Source organism: Nomascus leucogenys, chromosome 4 (assembly GCF_006542625.1).
Source record: "Nomascus leucogenys isolate Asia chromosome 4, Asia_NLE_v1, whole genome shotgun sequence".
Taxonomy (NCBI): Eukaryota; Metazoa; Chordata; class Mammalia; order Primates; family Hylobatidae; genus Nomascus; species Nomascus leucogenys.
The window spans coordinates 77,063,592-77,080,860 of NC_044384.1; the positions used below are offsets into that span (position 1 = coordinate 77,063,592).

At 52.3% G+C, this 17,269-nt stretch overlaps 1 protein-coding gene across 2 annotated transcripts; it reads right to left on the reverse strand.

Annotated features, from left to right (window-relative positions):
• Nucleotides 1–11,655: 11,655 nt before the first annotated feature.
• Nucleotides 11,656–16,494, reverse strand: YPEL4 (yippee like 4). 2 transcript variants are annotated; one of them, XM_030810835.1, is made up of 5 exons: nt 16,235–16,494; nt 13,535–13,859; nt 13,319–13,362; nt 12,865–12,973; nt 11,656–12,642 (listed from the first exon to the last, which is right to left on the reverse strand). In XM_030810835.1, exons 2-5 carry the CDS (start codon nt 13,673–13,675, stop codon nt 12,553–12,555), a joined length of 384 nt encoding a protein of 127 aa, XP_030666695.1. In that variant the 5' UTR covers nt 13,676–13,859; nt 16,235–16,494; the 3' UTR covers nt 11,656–12,552. The 2 variants fall into 2 exon arrangements, with proteins under 2 accessions (XP_030666695.1, XP_030666696.1); XM_030810836.1 differs by lacking the exon at nt 16,235–16,494 and adding an exon at nt 14,040–16,219.
• Between the last annotated feature and the right edge of the window lie 775 nt (nt 16,495–17,269).

Genomic DNA, 17,269 nt, shown 5'->3' on the forward strand with positions numbered 1-17,269 from the left:
AAATGTGGAGGTGGGGTAGGGTGGCTAGGAGCCAAGTAGCTCCTGGGTGCATTTTTTACACTCCTGTAACAGGTTGGACCATGTCTAGCTGTTCCTGGCCTCCATTTTTGACTCTCCTGAGAAGGGGGGGGGCCATGCGGGGGTTTGGAAGGTGGTGAGTGAAAAAGGAGGGTCCTTCATGCAGCTCATACCTACACACTGGGAATCCAGAGATAGGAGACTGAAGTGAGAGGCACCAATGAGAGTCCATTCTCTACTGGGCAACTGGAGCCCATTTTGCCCAGGGAAGGATGTTTGTGGAACACAGACTGGCCCGTAGACTAAGGCAGAAGAGGCAGAGAGCTGAGCATGGAGGCCCTGGGGCAGCTGAATGAATAGTTGAGGGGTGTGTCTTGGTGAGGAAAAAGATAAAAGTATGTTCAAGGAAAATGATGTCTTTGGAGCAGAGTAGAGGCTGGAGAGATGTGTCCAAGCCCTCCATGATCTGTCCCAGCTGCCTTTTCTTCCTTTCTTTTTTTTTTTTTTTTTTTTTGAGACGGAGTCTCGCTCTCTCACCCAGGCTGGAGTGCAGTGGCGCGATCTCGGCTCGCTGCAAGCTCCGCCTCCCGGGTTCACACCATTCTCCTGCCTCAGCCTCTCCGAGTAGCTGGGACTATAGGCGCCCGCCACCACGCCCGGCTAATTTTTTTGTACTTTTAGTAGAGACGGGGTTTCACCGTGGTCTCGATCTCCTGACTTCGTGATCCACCCGCCTCGGCCTCCCAAAGTGCTGGGATTACAAGCGTGAGCCACCGCGCCCGGCCGGCCTTTTCTTCCTTTCTATTCCCTTTCAGACACCCTAGGTTCCCATTGAATCTCCAGCCAATCCCACCATTTCCCCACCTCTCAGCCTTTGTGTTGTTCTCTCTTCTTGGCATTTCCTTGTCTTCCTTTCTCCCATCTTCTTGTGTCTAAATACTTTCTGTTCTTCAAGTCTCAGATGCTGCTTCCTGCAGGAAGCCTTCTTGGATTCCATTCCCCATTGGGAGCAATCCTTTTCTCTGAACTCCTTATATCTCTCACCAGAGCAGTCATTTAGCAATGTCTCCTAGTAGTAAGGAAATATTCAAGATAGCAGCCATGTCCCAGCAAGCTCTGTGTTTCCCCTCATGCACATTACCCAGGCAAAGGCTCTCCAGAAGCAAGATTGGACAAACACTGTATAAGCTCAGGCCAGTGCAGCCATCTCCTTTATCAACTCCCGGCAGTGGTTCTCTCTCTGTTAGGTTAGGGCCCTATACACATAAGTCATAGCCTATAGCTGCCAAAATCCTGGGCACCCTGCCCTCCTCATCCTCCAAAAACCCCAGCTAATTCTGTTTCTTGGTCAGTCCAAGGATAAACTCAGAGTCCTTCTTCTCCCGCCCCTCAGCTTCCTCTTCTCATGGTGGCAATGCCACAAGGGGGTCCCTCAACCATATTCAGGGAGTGGGCTCTGGGCTGTCCATCTTCTTGTAATCCTGGCATACCCAGGAGCTCTGGATTTCCCCATGCCAGTTGGAGGACCCATCTGGCCCTTAAATCTCGGTTCTCATTTGGCCAAGGTCAGAGAAGCACATTTCTTGAATGAACTTAATGATGTACATGTATGTGTGTGCTCCCACAGGAGCCCCAAAGAGATGGACTAAGTTTACAGGTGCATGTTAACTCATGAGCAAACACATCAACCTGCTGTCCTGACTGTCCTTGGGCAAGTGACAGCCCCTATCCCCACCCCTGTCAACGTCTTGGTTTCTATTTTTGAAAAACAAGAAGGTTGGACAAACCTGCAATTCCCTTTTAGCCACAGTCTTTCATTGTGTAGTGGGGTGGGTGTATCTCAGCTCCCTTCTCAGAAAAGTAGTTGACATTCATAAGGAAAGGATTCCTGACAAAGGTGACAGGAATTTGAACCTCATTTCCTGGGAAGTGATGCCCTTCATTATTTGTGATTTGGACCTGGAGAAGTTCATGCCTGAGGATGAAAAGAAAGGATTTTTTTTTTTCCCCAGCAATAATCACAGAATGAGCCGGACGTGGTGTCTCATGGCCGGGCACGGTGGCTCACGCCTGTAATCCCAGCGTTTTGGGAGGCCAAGGTGGTCAGATCACGAGGTCAGTAGTTTGAGACCAGCCTGACCAACATGGTGAAACCCCATCTCTACTAAAAATACAAAAATTAGCCAGGCATGGTGGTGTGCACCTGTAATCCCAGCTACTCAGGAGGCTGAGGCAGGAAAATCACTTGAACCCAGGAGGCAGAGGTTGCAGATCACGCCACTACACTCCAGCCTGGGCAACAAATCCAGACTCTGTCTCAGAAAAAAAAAGGATCATAAAATGGGCCAGTAGGTGTGGCGGCTCATGTCTGTAATCCCAGCACTTTGGGAGGCCAAGGTGGGAGGATTGCTTGAGCCCAGGAGTTCAACACCAGCCTGGGCAACATAGCAAGTCTTTCTTAAAAAAAAAAAAAAAAAAAAATAGTTGGATGTGGTGGCACGTACCTGCAGTCTCAGCTACTTGGGAGACTGAGGCAGGAAAATCACCTGAGCCCAAGAGGTCTAGACTTCAGTGAGCTGTGATGGCGCCACTGAACTCCAGCTTGGGCAACACATCAAGACCCTGTCTCCAAAAAAAACAAAAGGGTCATAGAATTTTATTCTTATTAGCAATACCACAAAGATTTTCTAGACCGTTTAATATAGTAGCCACTAGCCTCATGTGGCTGTATGAAAGTAATTAAAATGAAATAAAATTAAAAAGCCACTTCCTCAGTCACTGTAGCACATTTAAGTGCTCAACAGTCACATGTAGCTAGTGGCTACCATATTGTTTGATGACTGAGAGAAACATGTCACGCATCTAAACCCAAAGAATGGACCTAGAGGCACAAGGAACAGCAAAAGTGAGACTTTTAATGACAGTCTTGCAAGATCAGGTGTCTGGCAGGCAGGCACACCCAGGACAGTTACAACAAGCAATTTATCCCCTAGTGCACAAGTCCCTCCCCCCGTTCCTCATAGGCTGAGTACTATGGGATCACAATCTTCCCCAGCGTCGCCTATTGGTTGTTGGGTTGGGGCTTTAGGTGTTTTATTTAGGGTTGCCCGGTTGCATTTTGTTGCAGCCCATAATGCATTGCAGCCATCTTGGGGGTCCTTTAACTATTTGACTTATGACCCAGGTAGTTAAGGCAAGCTGATAAAGTTAGCTATCTTTCAAGCTAAACTAAACTCTTTGGTTCGGGTGAGGGCAGCTAAGGGGCCCCAACCAGCAGAGGCTAGCTATTAAGGTAGGGGCTTAATGGATCTTGTTCTTTTGTGGTTTGTGGACCCAAGCCTATCTGAGGCATTTTATTTGAAAAGGGACCACGATATATGTAATTTTCTACAATGATGCAGATATAGAACATTTCCATCTTCTCACAGAAACTTCTATCAGGACTGCGCTGTCCTAGACCAACGTTTTGCAAACGAGGAAACTGAAGCTAAAAAGGAAACATGACCTCGCCAAGCTTTTTTTTTTCTTTTTTTTTTTTTGAGATAGAGTTTCGCTCTTTTCACCCAGACTGGAGTACAATGATTTGATCTCGGTTCACTGTAACTTCTGCCTCCTGGGTTCAAGCAATTCTCCTGCCTTAGCCTTCCAAGTAACTGGGATTACAGGCAAGCACAACCAAGCCTGGATAATTTTGGTATTTTTAGTAGAGATGGGGTTTCACCATGTTGGCCAGGCTGGTCTTTAACTCCTGAACTTAGGTGATCCACCCGCCTCGGCCTCCCAAAATGCTGGGATTACAGGCATGAGCCACCGAGCCCCATCATAGCTCACTGCAACCTGGAACTCCTAGGCTTAAGCTATCCTCCCATCTCAGCCTCCCTAGTAGCTGGGACCATAGGCCACACCACGACGCCCAGCTAATTTTTTTATTTTTTGTAGAGATAGAGTCTCAGTGTGTTGCCCAGGCTAGTCTGGAACTCCTGGGCTCAAGCAATCCTCCCACCTCAGCCTCTCAAAGTGCTTGGATTATAGGCGTCAGCCACCGCGCCCAGCCTCGCCGAGCGTCTTAATGGCAGATCTAGGCCTAAAACCCCGGACCTTACTCCAAGGCCTGACATATCGCCCTCGTCCTTGCTGCCGCCCTCCCCTCTGGGCTCCCCGACCTCAGAGCCCCTTGTGGGCACACAGCACGTTGGCCCAGGCGGGGCAGGGCTGGTCTGAGGGGATGTTTTTGACGGAGCGGAGCTCCAGATGCTGCACATTCCTGATCGGGTCAGGCCTGCCCTGCGGCACTCGGGGAATTAGCTTCGGTGAAGAGCCCCAGATCTTCTTTCTAGAGCTGCCCTCTTCCTGGCCAGCCCAAGAGGCGCGGGCGTTCAGGAACGTTCTCCCACCGCCTTGGGTGAGGCTGAAAGACTGAGTGGATCCCCTGTTGGAGAAGTACTTCTGGTCAAGGAGGGGTTGGAGACGGGCAGGAAATTGCGCCCCTTCTATCTTCCAAGGTCTCCAAATCCAGCAAGAGGGGCATTTGGGAACAGGGTTTCTGCCAGCCCCACCTTGGGGCTGCATTTGGCGGGAACTGTATCTGCCTTCACCTGCAGCCCTGTGGGGGGCGTGACGGAAAGAGCGGGGAGAGGGGCGTCCTGGTGCGGGGGTTGTGGAGGTGAGAAGCCAGGGGAGGGGGCTCCGGGAGCGCCCTGACCTCGCGGACTGTTGGGAGGCGGAGGGGATGGGGGTTGGGGGAGAAGAGGGGAGCCTGGCAGCCAATGGGAGGGAGGATCTCGTTTCAAAAGGGTTAACCCACAGCCAATGGGAGCCTGGGGGAGCGGATCCTGCTCACTCCATTCAAGAATCCCAAGTATTCAAGATGGACGGCAGGGAGTGTGGAAGGAGAAAGGGGGCGAGGGGGGAAGAGCGAGATCGGCAGAGGAGAGGGTCTCCGCGGCCCACCGGCCTCGCAACCTCGGTCCCCGCCGGCGGGTGGCGGGGCGGCCGCTGGGGATCCAAGCCCGGCCAGGGAGAGGGGCTGGCGGGGTGCGAGAGGGCGTGAGCTACGGGGAGCGAGGCCAGGGAGGGGAGCCAAGAGGGAGGGAAGGGCAGAGAAAGAGCCCGGGAAGAAGGAGGTGGCAGGCAGAGGATCCTAACGAAGAGCAATGTGTAGGTATCGAGAGCTTCCCGAAGGGTAACGACACCGATTTTCGGTTTTATTCTCTCTTGGGGAAGGGAGGGGGACGGTCTGGGCTCTTTCTCTCGTCTTCCTTTTTCCCTCCTCATTCTCCACTCGTGGGCATCTTTTCTATTTTTTCCTTTGGAAACACTGTAACTGGGAAGCACCAGGCGTGTCTTTCTGAGGTGGCCTCACTGTCATTTTCCAGTGGGGGGCGTGGTGGCGTAGGGATTGGGGGCTCCGCTGGGCACGGCCGAGCTGGGCCATCTGTCTCCACCTGGGCTGTGTGCGAGGGCGTGGAGTGTTCCAGGGGGACCAGGGGCCGAAGGGCTGGAGCAGGGCAGGGAGTTCTGCACCTCCAGAAGTTGTAGGGTGAGCCAGGGGTGGGGGGGTGTGAGGCTGGTTTTCGAGCTGATAGTTGTGGGGTGTTGAGGGATGCGGGGATGTGTGTGGGGGGGGGGGGGGCGTGCGCTCACACTCCAGTTCTTGTTGTTTGGATGTGTAGTGAGGGCTGAGTTGTGCAGCAAGTATGGCTGAGAGTTTGTGTGTGTTGGGGGGGGGGTGTACGTGCGCCTGTGTGGTCCAGCCTCGAGGTGTGTGTGTTGGGGGGGAGCACAGTTGGGTGTTGAAGGAGAGCGCCCCTCACCCCCACTTCCCAGCTGCCTCTCTCATCCCATTCACAGAACATGGCTTTCAGGACCCTCCTGGTCTCCTCCTCCCGTCGCCATGGCTGCGAGGAGGGGGTGGGAGGAGACAGTTGGGGCCAGCCCCCTGCCCCTGCTGCTCCAGCTAACCCCCCACCTGCCCTTTCTCTCCCTTCCACAGGCTGGGCCCCATCCCCTGCTGCTCTGGGGGCAGGGGCCGGAAGATGGTGGCCAATGAGGAGGGGGAGAGGAGAGAACTTGAGCCGGGGCCTCCCCTCCCCCATTTCCTCCTCGGTCTCTACACTCGCTTCTGGAAGGAGCTGGGGGCTGGCTCCTGAGCCCAAGGTGGGGGAGGGGTCCTGCTGGCTGGTGAGTCGCTGGGCCTGCTCCTCAGGAATGAGTTGGGTGTGTGAGAGCTGAGGGGCTCTTGGCCCTTTCTCCCTGCACTCCCTAAGGAGAGACCTGGAAACTTCTTGGGGAAGAATCTTCCCCTGGCCTCCCTGAAGCTTGCTGTGCAGCCTTATCTTTGCCCCTCTGCCCCCTGTTGGTGTGATCCAGTTCCCAGCTGGGCCTGGTTTGCCCAACCCCAGAGCAGAGAGGTGACTGACCCTCGAGGGGGTCTTGGTTTCTGCCCATTAAAACTGTGGGGCAGGGCCCCATATTTGCAGATTACGGGAACAAACTCTGCCGGGGAGGGCGGGAGGGCACGTCTCCTGCTTCCTGAGGGAGTGGGACGAGGCTAGAGGGGAAGCCCAGAGGAAGAGCTCCCAACTGGAATTCTGCCCTCTATTCCTTATGGTGGCTGTGGATTAGGGAAGAAGGCATCTCCCAGAGGCCACATCGTCGCCTGGGAGGCCTTTGTTGATCAGGGCACTGGAGAAATCACCCTCCAACCTCTGTTTCTCTGGGCTGCACAAAGTTCACTGGGTCAGAACTGGAGCTGGGCTCCGGGGCTGTGGCCCTAGCTGGAATGTGCCACAATAGAGCCTGCCTGGGTCTGAGCCTCCAGATATCCAGGTGTCCTTCCAGGGCAGCTTTCTGGCTTTGGGTGTTAATCTTCCGGGGACTGTTTGTCCTGGATTTAAGCCCCCTTAGGGTTGGATAGGATGAGGAAGTGCTAGGATGAGCTTGAAGACTCCCCAACCAAGGGTCCCTGGATAAGACAGGAAATAACTCAGATTTGAATCCCACTGCCAGTGAAAGCCTATCCCTAACTCTCAGTAACTGTGAGCGAATCACCGTCACCATTTTAATGCTGAATCTGCAAGGTGCTTTCAGGACCTCCAAAAGGAGATGCGGGGGTGGGGCTTCACCAGGAGCATTCATCTCCCGCCTGGAAGCTTCTCTCTACTGCGTGGGGAGCTTTGACTACAGGCTCCCACCTCTCTGGTCCTGGAAGGTCATCTGAGAGTGTTGCCTTGAGGCCTAGAGCTCCCCTTTATCTAAATTTAAAAGGAGATGGAAACTTAGAGAAGAGTAGAAGGTTCTGTAGTCTTGGACAGCAAGCTGCTCTCTAGAAAGGAAGCTAGCAGAAATGCAAATCCAGATGAACACAGCCTCATACAAGTGACCTCCAGACTTTGGGGATTGCTAATAGCCATTTTCTTTGAGGACTGAGCATCAAGCCCGAAGTATCCCTGCAGCTGCTTTAGTGGGTCCTGTCTTCCCATGCCAAAACCTCCAAGAAAAAGGTGGTCTCTGTGCTGGGGGTCGGGGAGTTGGTGAAGAAGAAGGCAAAAGGAAGAGTGGTGAAAAAATAGAATTAACACTAAGAATGGAATAAAAGGGAAAAAAGCTGTATTGAAGCAAAGAAGGGGCAGAGGGAGCCCGTGAGCTGAGTGGGCCAGGGACTGGGAGAAGGAGTGAGGAGGCAGGGCCGGCATGCCTCTGCTGCTGGCCAGAGCTCTTTTCACATTGTGCTACTGTCTGCACCTGTCACTAGCAGTGCAATGTTAAAAGGGCATTGGCCGTGTAGTGCTACCCAGCGCTGGCTGCCTCCTCAGCGTTGCAATTTCCTCTCCCATCTGGGCACCAGTCAGCTACCCTGGTGGGAATCTGGGAAGCCTCACTTGGTAGTTATACTAATAGCTCACATTTATGGAACTACTTCTGTATGCAGTGCTTGTGATAGACACTGCCTCCGTTACTGTGAAACCTAATAACTTTTTGGGAGGTAACAGCCCCATTTTATGGATGAAAAAACTGAGGGTCAGAAAGGTTTAAACAGTTTGGCTAAGATTGTGTAGCTCTTAGGTTACAAAGCCTAGATACAACCCTGTGTTAAGTCTTGACAGCTCACTCATCTTTTTGTAGACCCATCTGGAGAGATCTGAATAGGTTCTTTAAACTGGGAGATTTCCTGAGCTGAGGGGTGGAAGGTTTTGATGCCATCTGCTGGTTGTATGAGGGTATCTTCCAAAGCCTCAAGCCTTTAAGCATCAGAAGTGGTGGCAACTCCTAGGCTAAGAAGAATAAGCATTCCCAGACTCAGCCCGGAATGAAGAGTGAGTGGGAAAAGATTAGGAGAATCACTATTAGGTACAGAGTAGGCCTCCTTGAGAAAAAAAGGAATGCACCAGAAAGGAGAAGGGGTTAACTCGAAAGGATTGCTCCCCAAGGAAAAGGACCTGTGTGCTCCTGGCATCCCATACCTGCAGCTCCTTCCCTGGCTCATGAGGCATGGAAAGACCTCACTCCTTCCCTGAATGCACTTGCCTTTCTCAGCACCACTCCCTCTTGGTCACGGGGTGTTTGATAATAATGCTGCTTGAGGGCACACCTGTCTGGGCATCCAAGATTTGGACAGCGTTGCCCATTCTATTAATCTTAAAGATTAATAGAATCTCTTGAATCTACCTACAGAATGATTCTTCCAGGACCAACTACAAGGAAATTGAGGTCGGGCGTGGTGGCTCACACCTGTAATCCCAACACTTCGGGAGGCTGAGGCAGGCAGATCACCTGAGGTCAGGCATTCAAGACCAGCCTGGCCAACATGGTGAAACCTCATCTCTACTAAAAATACAAAAATTAGCCAGGTGTGGTGATGCACACCTGTAGTCTCAGCTACTCGGGTGACTGAGGCAGGAAAATCTCTTGAATGAATCTTGGAGGCGGAGGTTGCAGTGAGCAGAGATTGCACCACTGCACTCCAGCCTGGGCAACAGAGAGAGACTCCGTTTCAAAAAGAAAAGAAAAAGAAAGAAATCTGAGAGCAACAACTCTGCCATTTACTTCTCTGTCTCCCACAGCACCTAGTAGGCTTAATTAAAACTTGTTAAAATAAATTGAATGAGAGGAATATTTGGGGAACTTCTTTAAGAAGGCAGCTAGTTTTACTTCCTGGTCTTTTGGCTAATATCAAGTGAAGAAGGCAGCTAGTTTGTGCCTCGTTTTCAAGAGCAGAGTTTGGGACTTGAGAAATCTTCCTAAACCTTGCTGCAAGAAATGGGTCCAAGAGGGATAGGGTTTTGAGGTCTTCTGCTGGACCCTGAGAGGGATCTTGGCATCACTAGGCATGTTGAAACTGAAAGATGGGTCAGGCTCCCCTGAGGCCTTAGTTGGGGGATGTTGGACATTTCTCCACGGCTTGCCTTTTTCCTTTGCCCTCTTACTTCTGTGCCTTCCAGTTCTAGTCCTCTTCTCTCCTGCCCAGACAGCCTCTCTGTTTTGATCACAACAGTATTTGAGATGATACAGTTAGCTTTATTTCCCTTACTTTTTTTTTTTTTTAAGACAGAATCTCGCTCTGTCACCCAGGCTGGAGTGCAGTGGCGTGATCTCGGCCCACTGCAACCTCTGCCTACCAGGTTCAAGTGATTCTCCTGCCTCAACCTCCTGAGTAGCTGGGATTACAGGCATGTGCCACCATGCCTGGCTAATTTTTGTTGCCCAAGCTGGTCTGAAACTCTTGGCCTCAAGTGATCACCCACCTCAGCCTCCCAAAGTGCTGGGATTACGGGTGTGAGCCACCACACCCTGCCATATGTGCCTTATTTTCTCCAGTCTATTAAAACTTCTATTTGAGCCTCTTGTGTGGGCACAAATAGCCATTTGATACTGCCACTCCACTCTAAAAAACAAAAATTTTTCCATATTTCCCTAATACCATTGGGATTAAATCTAGATTCCCTAAATAGTTTATGGCTCCTGCTTGTCTTTCCTTTCATCTCATCTCTCACCCACTTACTGCCTATACTCCAGCCACAGGAAACTTTTTTGAGGAGACAAAGTTTTGCTCTGTATCCCAGACCGGAGTGCAGTGGCATGATCATGGCTCACTGCAACCTCAACCTCCTGGGCTCAAGTGATCCTCCTGCTCAGCCTCCTGAGTAGTCGAGACTACAGGTGCAGGTATGGCTTTTTTTTTTTTTTTTTTTGAGACAAGATCTTGCTATATGCCCAGGTTAACCTCAAACTTTGGCCTCAAGCAAGCCTCCAGCCTTGGCTTCCTAAAGTGCTGGAATTAAGGCATAAGCCACTGCTTTCAGCCCACAAGAAACTTTTATTTCCTTCAACTAACTAAACTTAAGTTACTTGACACATACAGTTCCCTCTGTCTGAAATACTTCCATCACTTTTGCCTTTGCCTACCTAACTTCTTATCTTTCAAATACCATTGTAGTCATCACTTTTGTGAAGCCTTGCTTGACTTCTTAAATGTAGGCTGAGTTCCTTTCCGATGAGCTCCCAAGCTTCCTCTACTACGTCCCTGCCTAGAGCCCTTGTTATCATCTTCTACTGGGATTGCCTGGTTATTGCATCTCCTACTGGACAGAAAGATCCAGGAAGTCAGGCCACAGCTGCCTTATCTTGACCACGTGCTTAACATCCAGTGCTTAACACAATGCCGGGCAAGTAATAGGTGCTTTATAAATATCTGGACTATTAATGAATGAATCTGGGAAGAATATTATAGCTTACCAAAAAATGATCTCTATGATGTATATGGTCTCTCCTGTAACTGTTGGGCACCCAACAACAGTAGGGATTTCATATCACTGCCAATAAAATGCCCCTTGGGCCACATGGTGGCATTGATGTTGCAATTTTGAGTCTTTTTTTTTTGAGACGGAGTCTCGCCCTGTCGTCAGGCTCGAGTGCAGCAGCACGATCTTGGCTCACTGCAACCTCTGCCTCCTGGGTTCAAGCGATTCTCCTGCCTCAGCCTCCCAAGTAGCGGGGATTACAGGCACGTGCTATCATGCCTGGCTAATTTTTGAAGTTTTAGTAGACGGGGTTTTGTCATGTTGGTCAGGCTGGTCTCAAACTCCTGACATCAGGTGATCCACCAGCCTTGGCCTCTTAAAGTGCTGGAACTGCAGGCATGAGCCATTGCGCCCGGCCTAATTTTTGAGCTATTTTGTTTCACTTCCCATTAACTGCCAGGGCAGCACTTTGGCTGACTGATTTTCCTTTTAGCCTTAAGTGTGCCCATGAACTGACCAGAGCATTACAGAACCAGGCTGAAAAGCCACAGGACTCAAGAAAATCCGTATTCTGAGATGAGCCTCTTTCAGTTGCCCGATCCTGGATCTAGGCAAAATGGACTTACTGTCAGGGGTGCCAGCAGACACAAGCGGTTTTGGATGCTCTCGCTGAATAGCTCACAAAACCCACCCCTCTTACTGAGGCAAAACCTCACCTGAACGTTTATTCCCCGGTAAAAGCTCAAGCAGTAGTCTTGCCATAGACAAGGCAACTGCTGCCCCCTCGTGGTCTAAAGGGACAGGCCTGAGTGGGTGGGGCGGGGCGGGTATGTGTGTGTGTGAGAGACGGGGACAGTTTATGGGTACATGCACGGGGAAAGAAAGAGGACAGGTTGCCTCAAGTTGCTTTTTCCCTTTTTATTAAAAATAGACTCAAGCACTTTATGTATCATACAAAAGTTTCATTCGCTGGTGGCAGCCACGGGAAAGACTGGCCCCGTAGCACTGATTTTCCACCTCCCCTCCAGGGGACTGGGTCCCAGGAGCAGTGACTGGGCCTCAGAGAAAGCCCATAAAGACTGCTTACTCTGGAAGCAGCCGACTGGGGGTGGGGGCTGTTCCGCGAGCAGCTGTCCCCACCCCACCCAATGGCAAAAGTTAGATACTCGAAAGTGCCTCTTCAGTGCCAAGATAAACTAACAAGTGGAGTGAAATGGAAAACCCTTTGATTATTTTACTATTTTCCAGGGCCGGGGAGTTTTCCCTGCACCCAAGTCCTTTTCCCTACAAATAGGGTTGGGAAACTTCATCCTCAGAGACTCTGGTCTCTCCTGGTGTCTGAGACCAAAATTTCACTCCAACCCAAGCCATTTCTCATCTGCTATTCTGTGGTCCATGATCTACTAGCCCTGTGACCCAAGGTTTGTCCTCTCTTCACTCAAAAAGAGGTGGAGCAAAAAGAGATTCCTCCCACAATCCTCTCTGCCTGAGTCTACACCCTGCCATCGCCTCAGTGTTCAGGATCTTGGGAACAGAAGGACCCACAACCATCCCTTTCCCCCAGTTCTGTCTCTCCCTGACTGCTGCCCACTCCTGAGCCTTAATACCCCTGGGGTACCCCCAGACCCCTGTTCCGAAGGGTGCCTGGTAGTGGATATGGTGGAGGCAGGGGAGGGGTTGGTTGGAGCCAGGTTTCCCCCAGGGGTGGGGCAGTACTCATGCTGGTATAGACTGCTTGGCAGGGCCGAGGGGAGGGAGGGGCATGCGGAGGAAGGGCACAGCCTGCCTGAGCCCCTCAGTCCCAGCCGTTGTCCTTCACCATGTGTGACATTTCAATGATGTATTTCCCTTCCTTGTACTTCTGGCTCGTCTCAAAAGCTTGTTCCTGGTGAAGGAGAAAGCAGTGATTGTAGGACAAAGCAGTTTCCTTCCAGGCTCCACTGTCACCTGTATGGCTCCCACCCCAAGGGTCATCCACCTAGCCCAACCCAGTGACTAGTTCTTTCTTTCCTCTTTGGACCACGCGAGGACCTGATATGGTCACTGGGGCTTGAAGGGCCATGGGGACTGCCACTGTAGAGGGTGACCCTCTTCCTCAGGTACTTACATATTTCCAGCCCAGTGTGGTTTTGCAGCTCTCACAGAAAATGTCAGCTACCGAGTGGAGCCCCGTGAGCAAGAGGCGCTGTTCAGCTGGCCCGCAACCCACGTTGACCCTGTCTCAGGAAACAGGAAGGACCCAGCACCCAGTGGGGTTGCACTGTCAGTCCAGTCCCCAGACAGCACAAGGGAACTTCCATCTGGAGAGAACTGGACAGCCCCTGCCTTTGATAATCCACCCCTTTAAGACTAGAGCCTGGGCCTTCTTTTTCCAACGTTATGATTTCAATTCTCCCCGGGCTCCCCATGTGAGAACTTCAGACTGAGACCCCCTTTGCAAAAGGGGAGGCAAAGACTGAAGGCACAAGATCACATGATGGATTCCCCCTTTTCTCCACAGAGGAAAATTACTCACTCACACATAAGCACAAGCACACGCACAAGGAAAGAGGTAGACTCACACGGAGTTAAACAGGTAGGCTCGGCCATGGCTCCCTTGGAAGGACTGTGGAGACATAGGACAGACAGTGACTACCAAGCAGCCCTCAGCCCCACTGCCTGAATCCCCGCAGAGGTGTGTGGGAGAGAGGAAGAGCTTTGCTGCCTCACCCCTGGGTGACGTTCAGGCTAGCCTGGTGCGCGAGAGGAGGGGAATGGCAGGTCCCCGCTTCGCATACCTTGGAAATAAGCTCATCGTGTTTGGCCAGGTGTGCACGGCAGTGGACACAGCTGTAAGTGCGGTGACAGCGGGGCAGGTAGCTGCGGAAAGTCTTGGTGGGGAGGCAGGCAGGGCCCGGACCGGGGTCACAGCTGGGCATGACGGGCTGGAGGACAATGCCCTGGCGGGCTGGAGGGGCTGGCGCCGTGCAGCCCCCGCAGAGACGGTCGCAGGTGAAGCAGCGGAGCAGGTTGGCTAGAGCCGTGTTTCAGGGCAGGAGAAGTGTTGGGGGGCTGCCCGGCCAGGGCCCCCCCAGACGAGAACCAGATAGAAATAGAAGTCACCTGGGAAGAGGGAAAAGGACATCAGGGGAGCTGCGATCTCAGGTGGACCCCTCCTGAGGGAATGGAGGAAAAGGGGCTCAGCTCACCCATACCTCTACTTCCCCCATCACCATCGACCCCCCTCGGCATCCAGTTGCATTGTCGCCCTGTCCCCTGGATCCCCATCCTGCTCTAGCAAACCTGGCAGCCGATCCAGGCTTCTGGCGCCAAAGCCAGGGAGTCGGTGTTTCTCCCTCCTGGGGCAGAAGCAGCCTCCACCATTTTCCACAGAGAGAAGCCCACGGGCACAGACGCTGCCATGGGAGCAACGTCATCTGCAAGTGCCCTCTCCTTGGTTTTCAGTTCTTCGTGAGGCTCTGCATCGCACAGGCATTGGTAGGCACTGTCTCAGGGGATCAGAGCCTTTTAAGAGTTGGGGATGCCTGAAGGTCTTTCTTTTACATGGTCTTTGTTTGCAATACAATTTGTCCTTTATACACTTTGGGGAGGGAGAGTATGCAGGCAGGTATACAAACCCTGATTCAGTTCTCTCCTGAGGTCAGGGTCCTGCGCTCTGGGACTCTTCACTAGAACTTTACAGATGTTTCCAACAGTACCAAAGCCCTCACATGTGGCCGCCCATTCCTGCACCTTGGTTCACTCATTCTGGCCCAGAATAAGCACCTGCCTGTCTTTCCAGCCTCTGGGCCCCTTGGTCTTTCTCTCTCCTATTCTTTACTAACTGTTGCCTTAGCCCTTGGTTAAAGACTTAGGTAGAAAATACATTTTCTTCAGGCAATCTGACAGCTGGAGCCAATGGGAAATGGGTAGCTTGTCAGAGAAGCCTGATTCCTGGGCTGGGCAGGGCTGTGTGGTAGGGTGAGAGCAATGGCCACAATGAACAGCAGAAGGGGGACTCTTATTTTTAACAGCTGTGCTTTGGGGCACAAGGCAGAAAATGTTTCTTTCTACCTTCTCCCAGGGGCAGGGACAAACAGCAGTGACTCTGTGGGTGACTGAAGATGAAGTAATTGCTGGGTTCTGATTAGGAATAGAGGAAGATTGCCTTCTGCCCACGCGCCAGCCTCCGAGTGGCTGAAGGTGCTGGAGGCAGAGGATAAGAAGGGAGGTGGCCCCTGTTGGCTCCGATAAGCAGGTGAGCTGCTGCTTTCTCCTTCATAGGGCTTCCCAGCCCGCTGTGGGTGGTTAGCCTAAGTCTGGTTCAGAGATGCCAGCTGGGCACTCTGGCAATGGTAGAGCACTAAGCAGAGAAGAGGCAATGTTGGCTCCGGTTAGCCAGGGCATACAGGATCTCCTCGTCCTGTCCTCCGCAGTGGCCACAAGCACCCAGCTGTTCCACTCTCTCTGAAGGCCGCCAGGCAGTCTCTCCGCAAAACCTCCATAGAGACTATCTTCAGTTTCAGGTCCTCTCCTCCTGGCTGGGCCCCAGGAAGACACCTTGGGCTGAGTTCAGGGTGACATTGGGCTCCGGCTGCAGGAAACGGGCCCTCCTCGCCAAGAGACCACCTTTCAGTCTCTGCTTCACAGGTTTGCCTTCAACTTTGCCTGCAAGTTCCCCTCTGACATGCACCACCTTGAAACACCTTCTTCAAGGGGCATGGGGAATGGGGCAGCTTGGGTCCCCAATCCTGAGCTCCTTCTCCAGCCTCTGGCCGTCACGCCTCCCTCCCTCTCCCCTAATTCCCAGTCGAGCCAAGTAGAGGCTGCACAGAAGGCCAGAGAATCACAGAAAGGGGAGTAGGGGTCATTTTTTCACCCATCTCGGATCACAGGGAGAAGCAAGTTGGGCAAATGACTGGAGAAAAAACAAAGGCAAGCCGAGTGCTGGGGAGAGACGTTCCCCTGAAGTGAGACGGGGCTGGACCGTAGGAGGAAGGGGAGAGGGAGGGCTGGCGGGGGCAACTGACAGCTGACAGCAGAGGCGCCGAGGCGGAGGCTGAAGGAACCAGGTGCGAATCTCGTGCTTCTCAGGGGGGAAAAGAAAAGGGAGGGGGACACCTGCTCACAATGGATTCTCTCATCTGCTCTGAGGTTTTGGCACCCCCAGGCTGGTATTCTCAGTATGGTATAGTCCAAATAATTAGCAGCACCGCCAGCTCCCAGAGCAGGCTTTGGGGGTCTGCACCAGCAGCAAAACAATAAACAGTGATGCCTGATGCTGCAGCCAAAGTTGCCGGGAAATAAGTGCGGGAATCGTCAGAGCTTGGAGAGTGATGGAGGAACCGAGAGAGAGGAGCGGAGGCAGCGGGGAGGGGGAAGGGAGGACAAAGGGTGGATGAATAATGCTTTTGCAAAGGGGAGAAAGCAACACGCAGCAGGAGGAGGAAATTTGCAAAGAGAAAAAAAATTCATTTGGAGAAGGGCTGCCCCCTCACCTTGAGGTCTGCTCCAGAGATCTCCGTCTATCTCTCTCTCTCTCTCTCAATCTCTCAATCTCTCTGCTCACTCTTCTCTCTTCTCTTTCCGCTCCTTCAATTGGGAAGGGGATGGGGGTGGGTGGGGGGAGGGTAGTTGGGGGCTCAAGACGGGGGCTGCAAAGCTGGCCAGCTGCTGGGGGGGCAGAGGTTGTCTCTCGTTCTGTACCTCGGTCTGTGGGTGAATGTGGCTGTGTGTTGTGGAACTGCATCATAACACTGTGAGTCATCCATCCCCCCCACCCCCCCCTCACCTCCCACGTCAGAGCAGGGCTGGGAGACACAGGAGGCGGGTCGGAAAGAAGGGAAGGGGTAGGCATCAAGGGACGGGGCTAGAGGAGTGGGGACCGAGGGACAAGGCGGCGATGGTGGGCAAGGGAAGAGGCAGGTTGTTAAGGAGGAAGGCAGTGTGGCCAAGGAGATAGGAAGAACCTGGGGGAAAGATAGGGCTGGGCAAGGATGCAGTGAGGGTGGCAGGGCTGGAGGAAAGGAGGTGGCAAGGCTGGTGAAGGAAGAGATGGATACAGAGTGAGGGAGCACACACACATTTAAGATGATACACTTTCCCATTTCAGCTTGGACACCAGCCCTGAAACAGGGAAAAGACAGATGTACTAATTGTCATGGATGGCAAACTGTGCCCCCAAACTTGTACCAAGCCTCAAAGCCTTGGTTTAATACTCCTGAAAGAGTCATAGACCCAATATGACATTTTGCATGCAGGAACCCCTTAACAGCTACCTCCAAATTATGCGTGCTTCATGAATGGAGATACCTACATTATATGAAGTCCTCTATTGGGCTGTAAACTTCCTGAGACAGGCCTTCTGGGAAATTCCTCCCTATATCCCAGGACTGCAATGCCTAGTGCAGACCGGTGCATTTAGATGTTTCCAAAATAGCAGTTGTTTCCGTGGCATTATGTTCTGCTGGCCTAGAGGTCTTAGTTCCAGAGGGAGGAACGCTGCCACCAAGAGACACAACAATGATTCCATT

What these genes read in the sequence shown, in the direction of transcription:
- YPEL4 (XM_030810835.1), bottom strand. Translation starts at nt 13,675, where the DNA reads ATGCCCAGCTGTGACCCCGGTCCGGGCCCTGCCTGCCTCCCCACCAAG. An exon ending in ACGATGAGCTTATTTCCAAG is followed by an intron (nt 13,363 to 13,534) that starts GTATGCGAAGCG and finishes ATGTCTCCACAG; the next exon opens with TCCTTCCAAGGGAGCCATGG. An exon ending in GCCTACCTGTTTAACTCCGT is followed by an intron (nt 12,974 to 13,318) that starts GTGAGTCTACCT and finishes TTCCTGAGACAG; the next exon opens with GGTCAACGTGGGTTGCGGGC.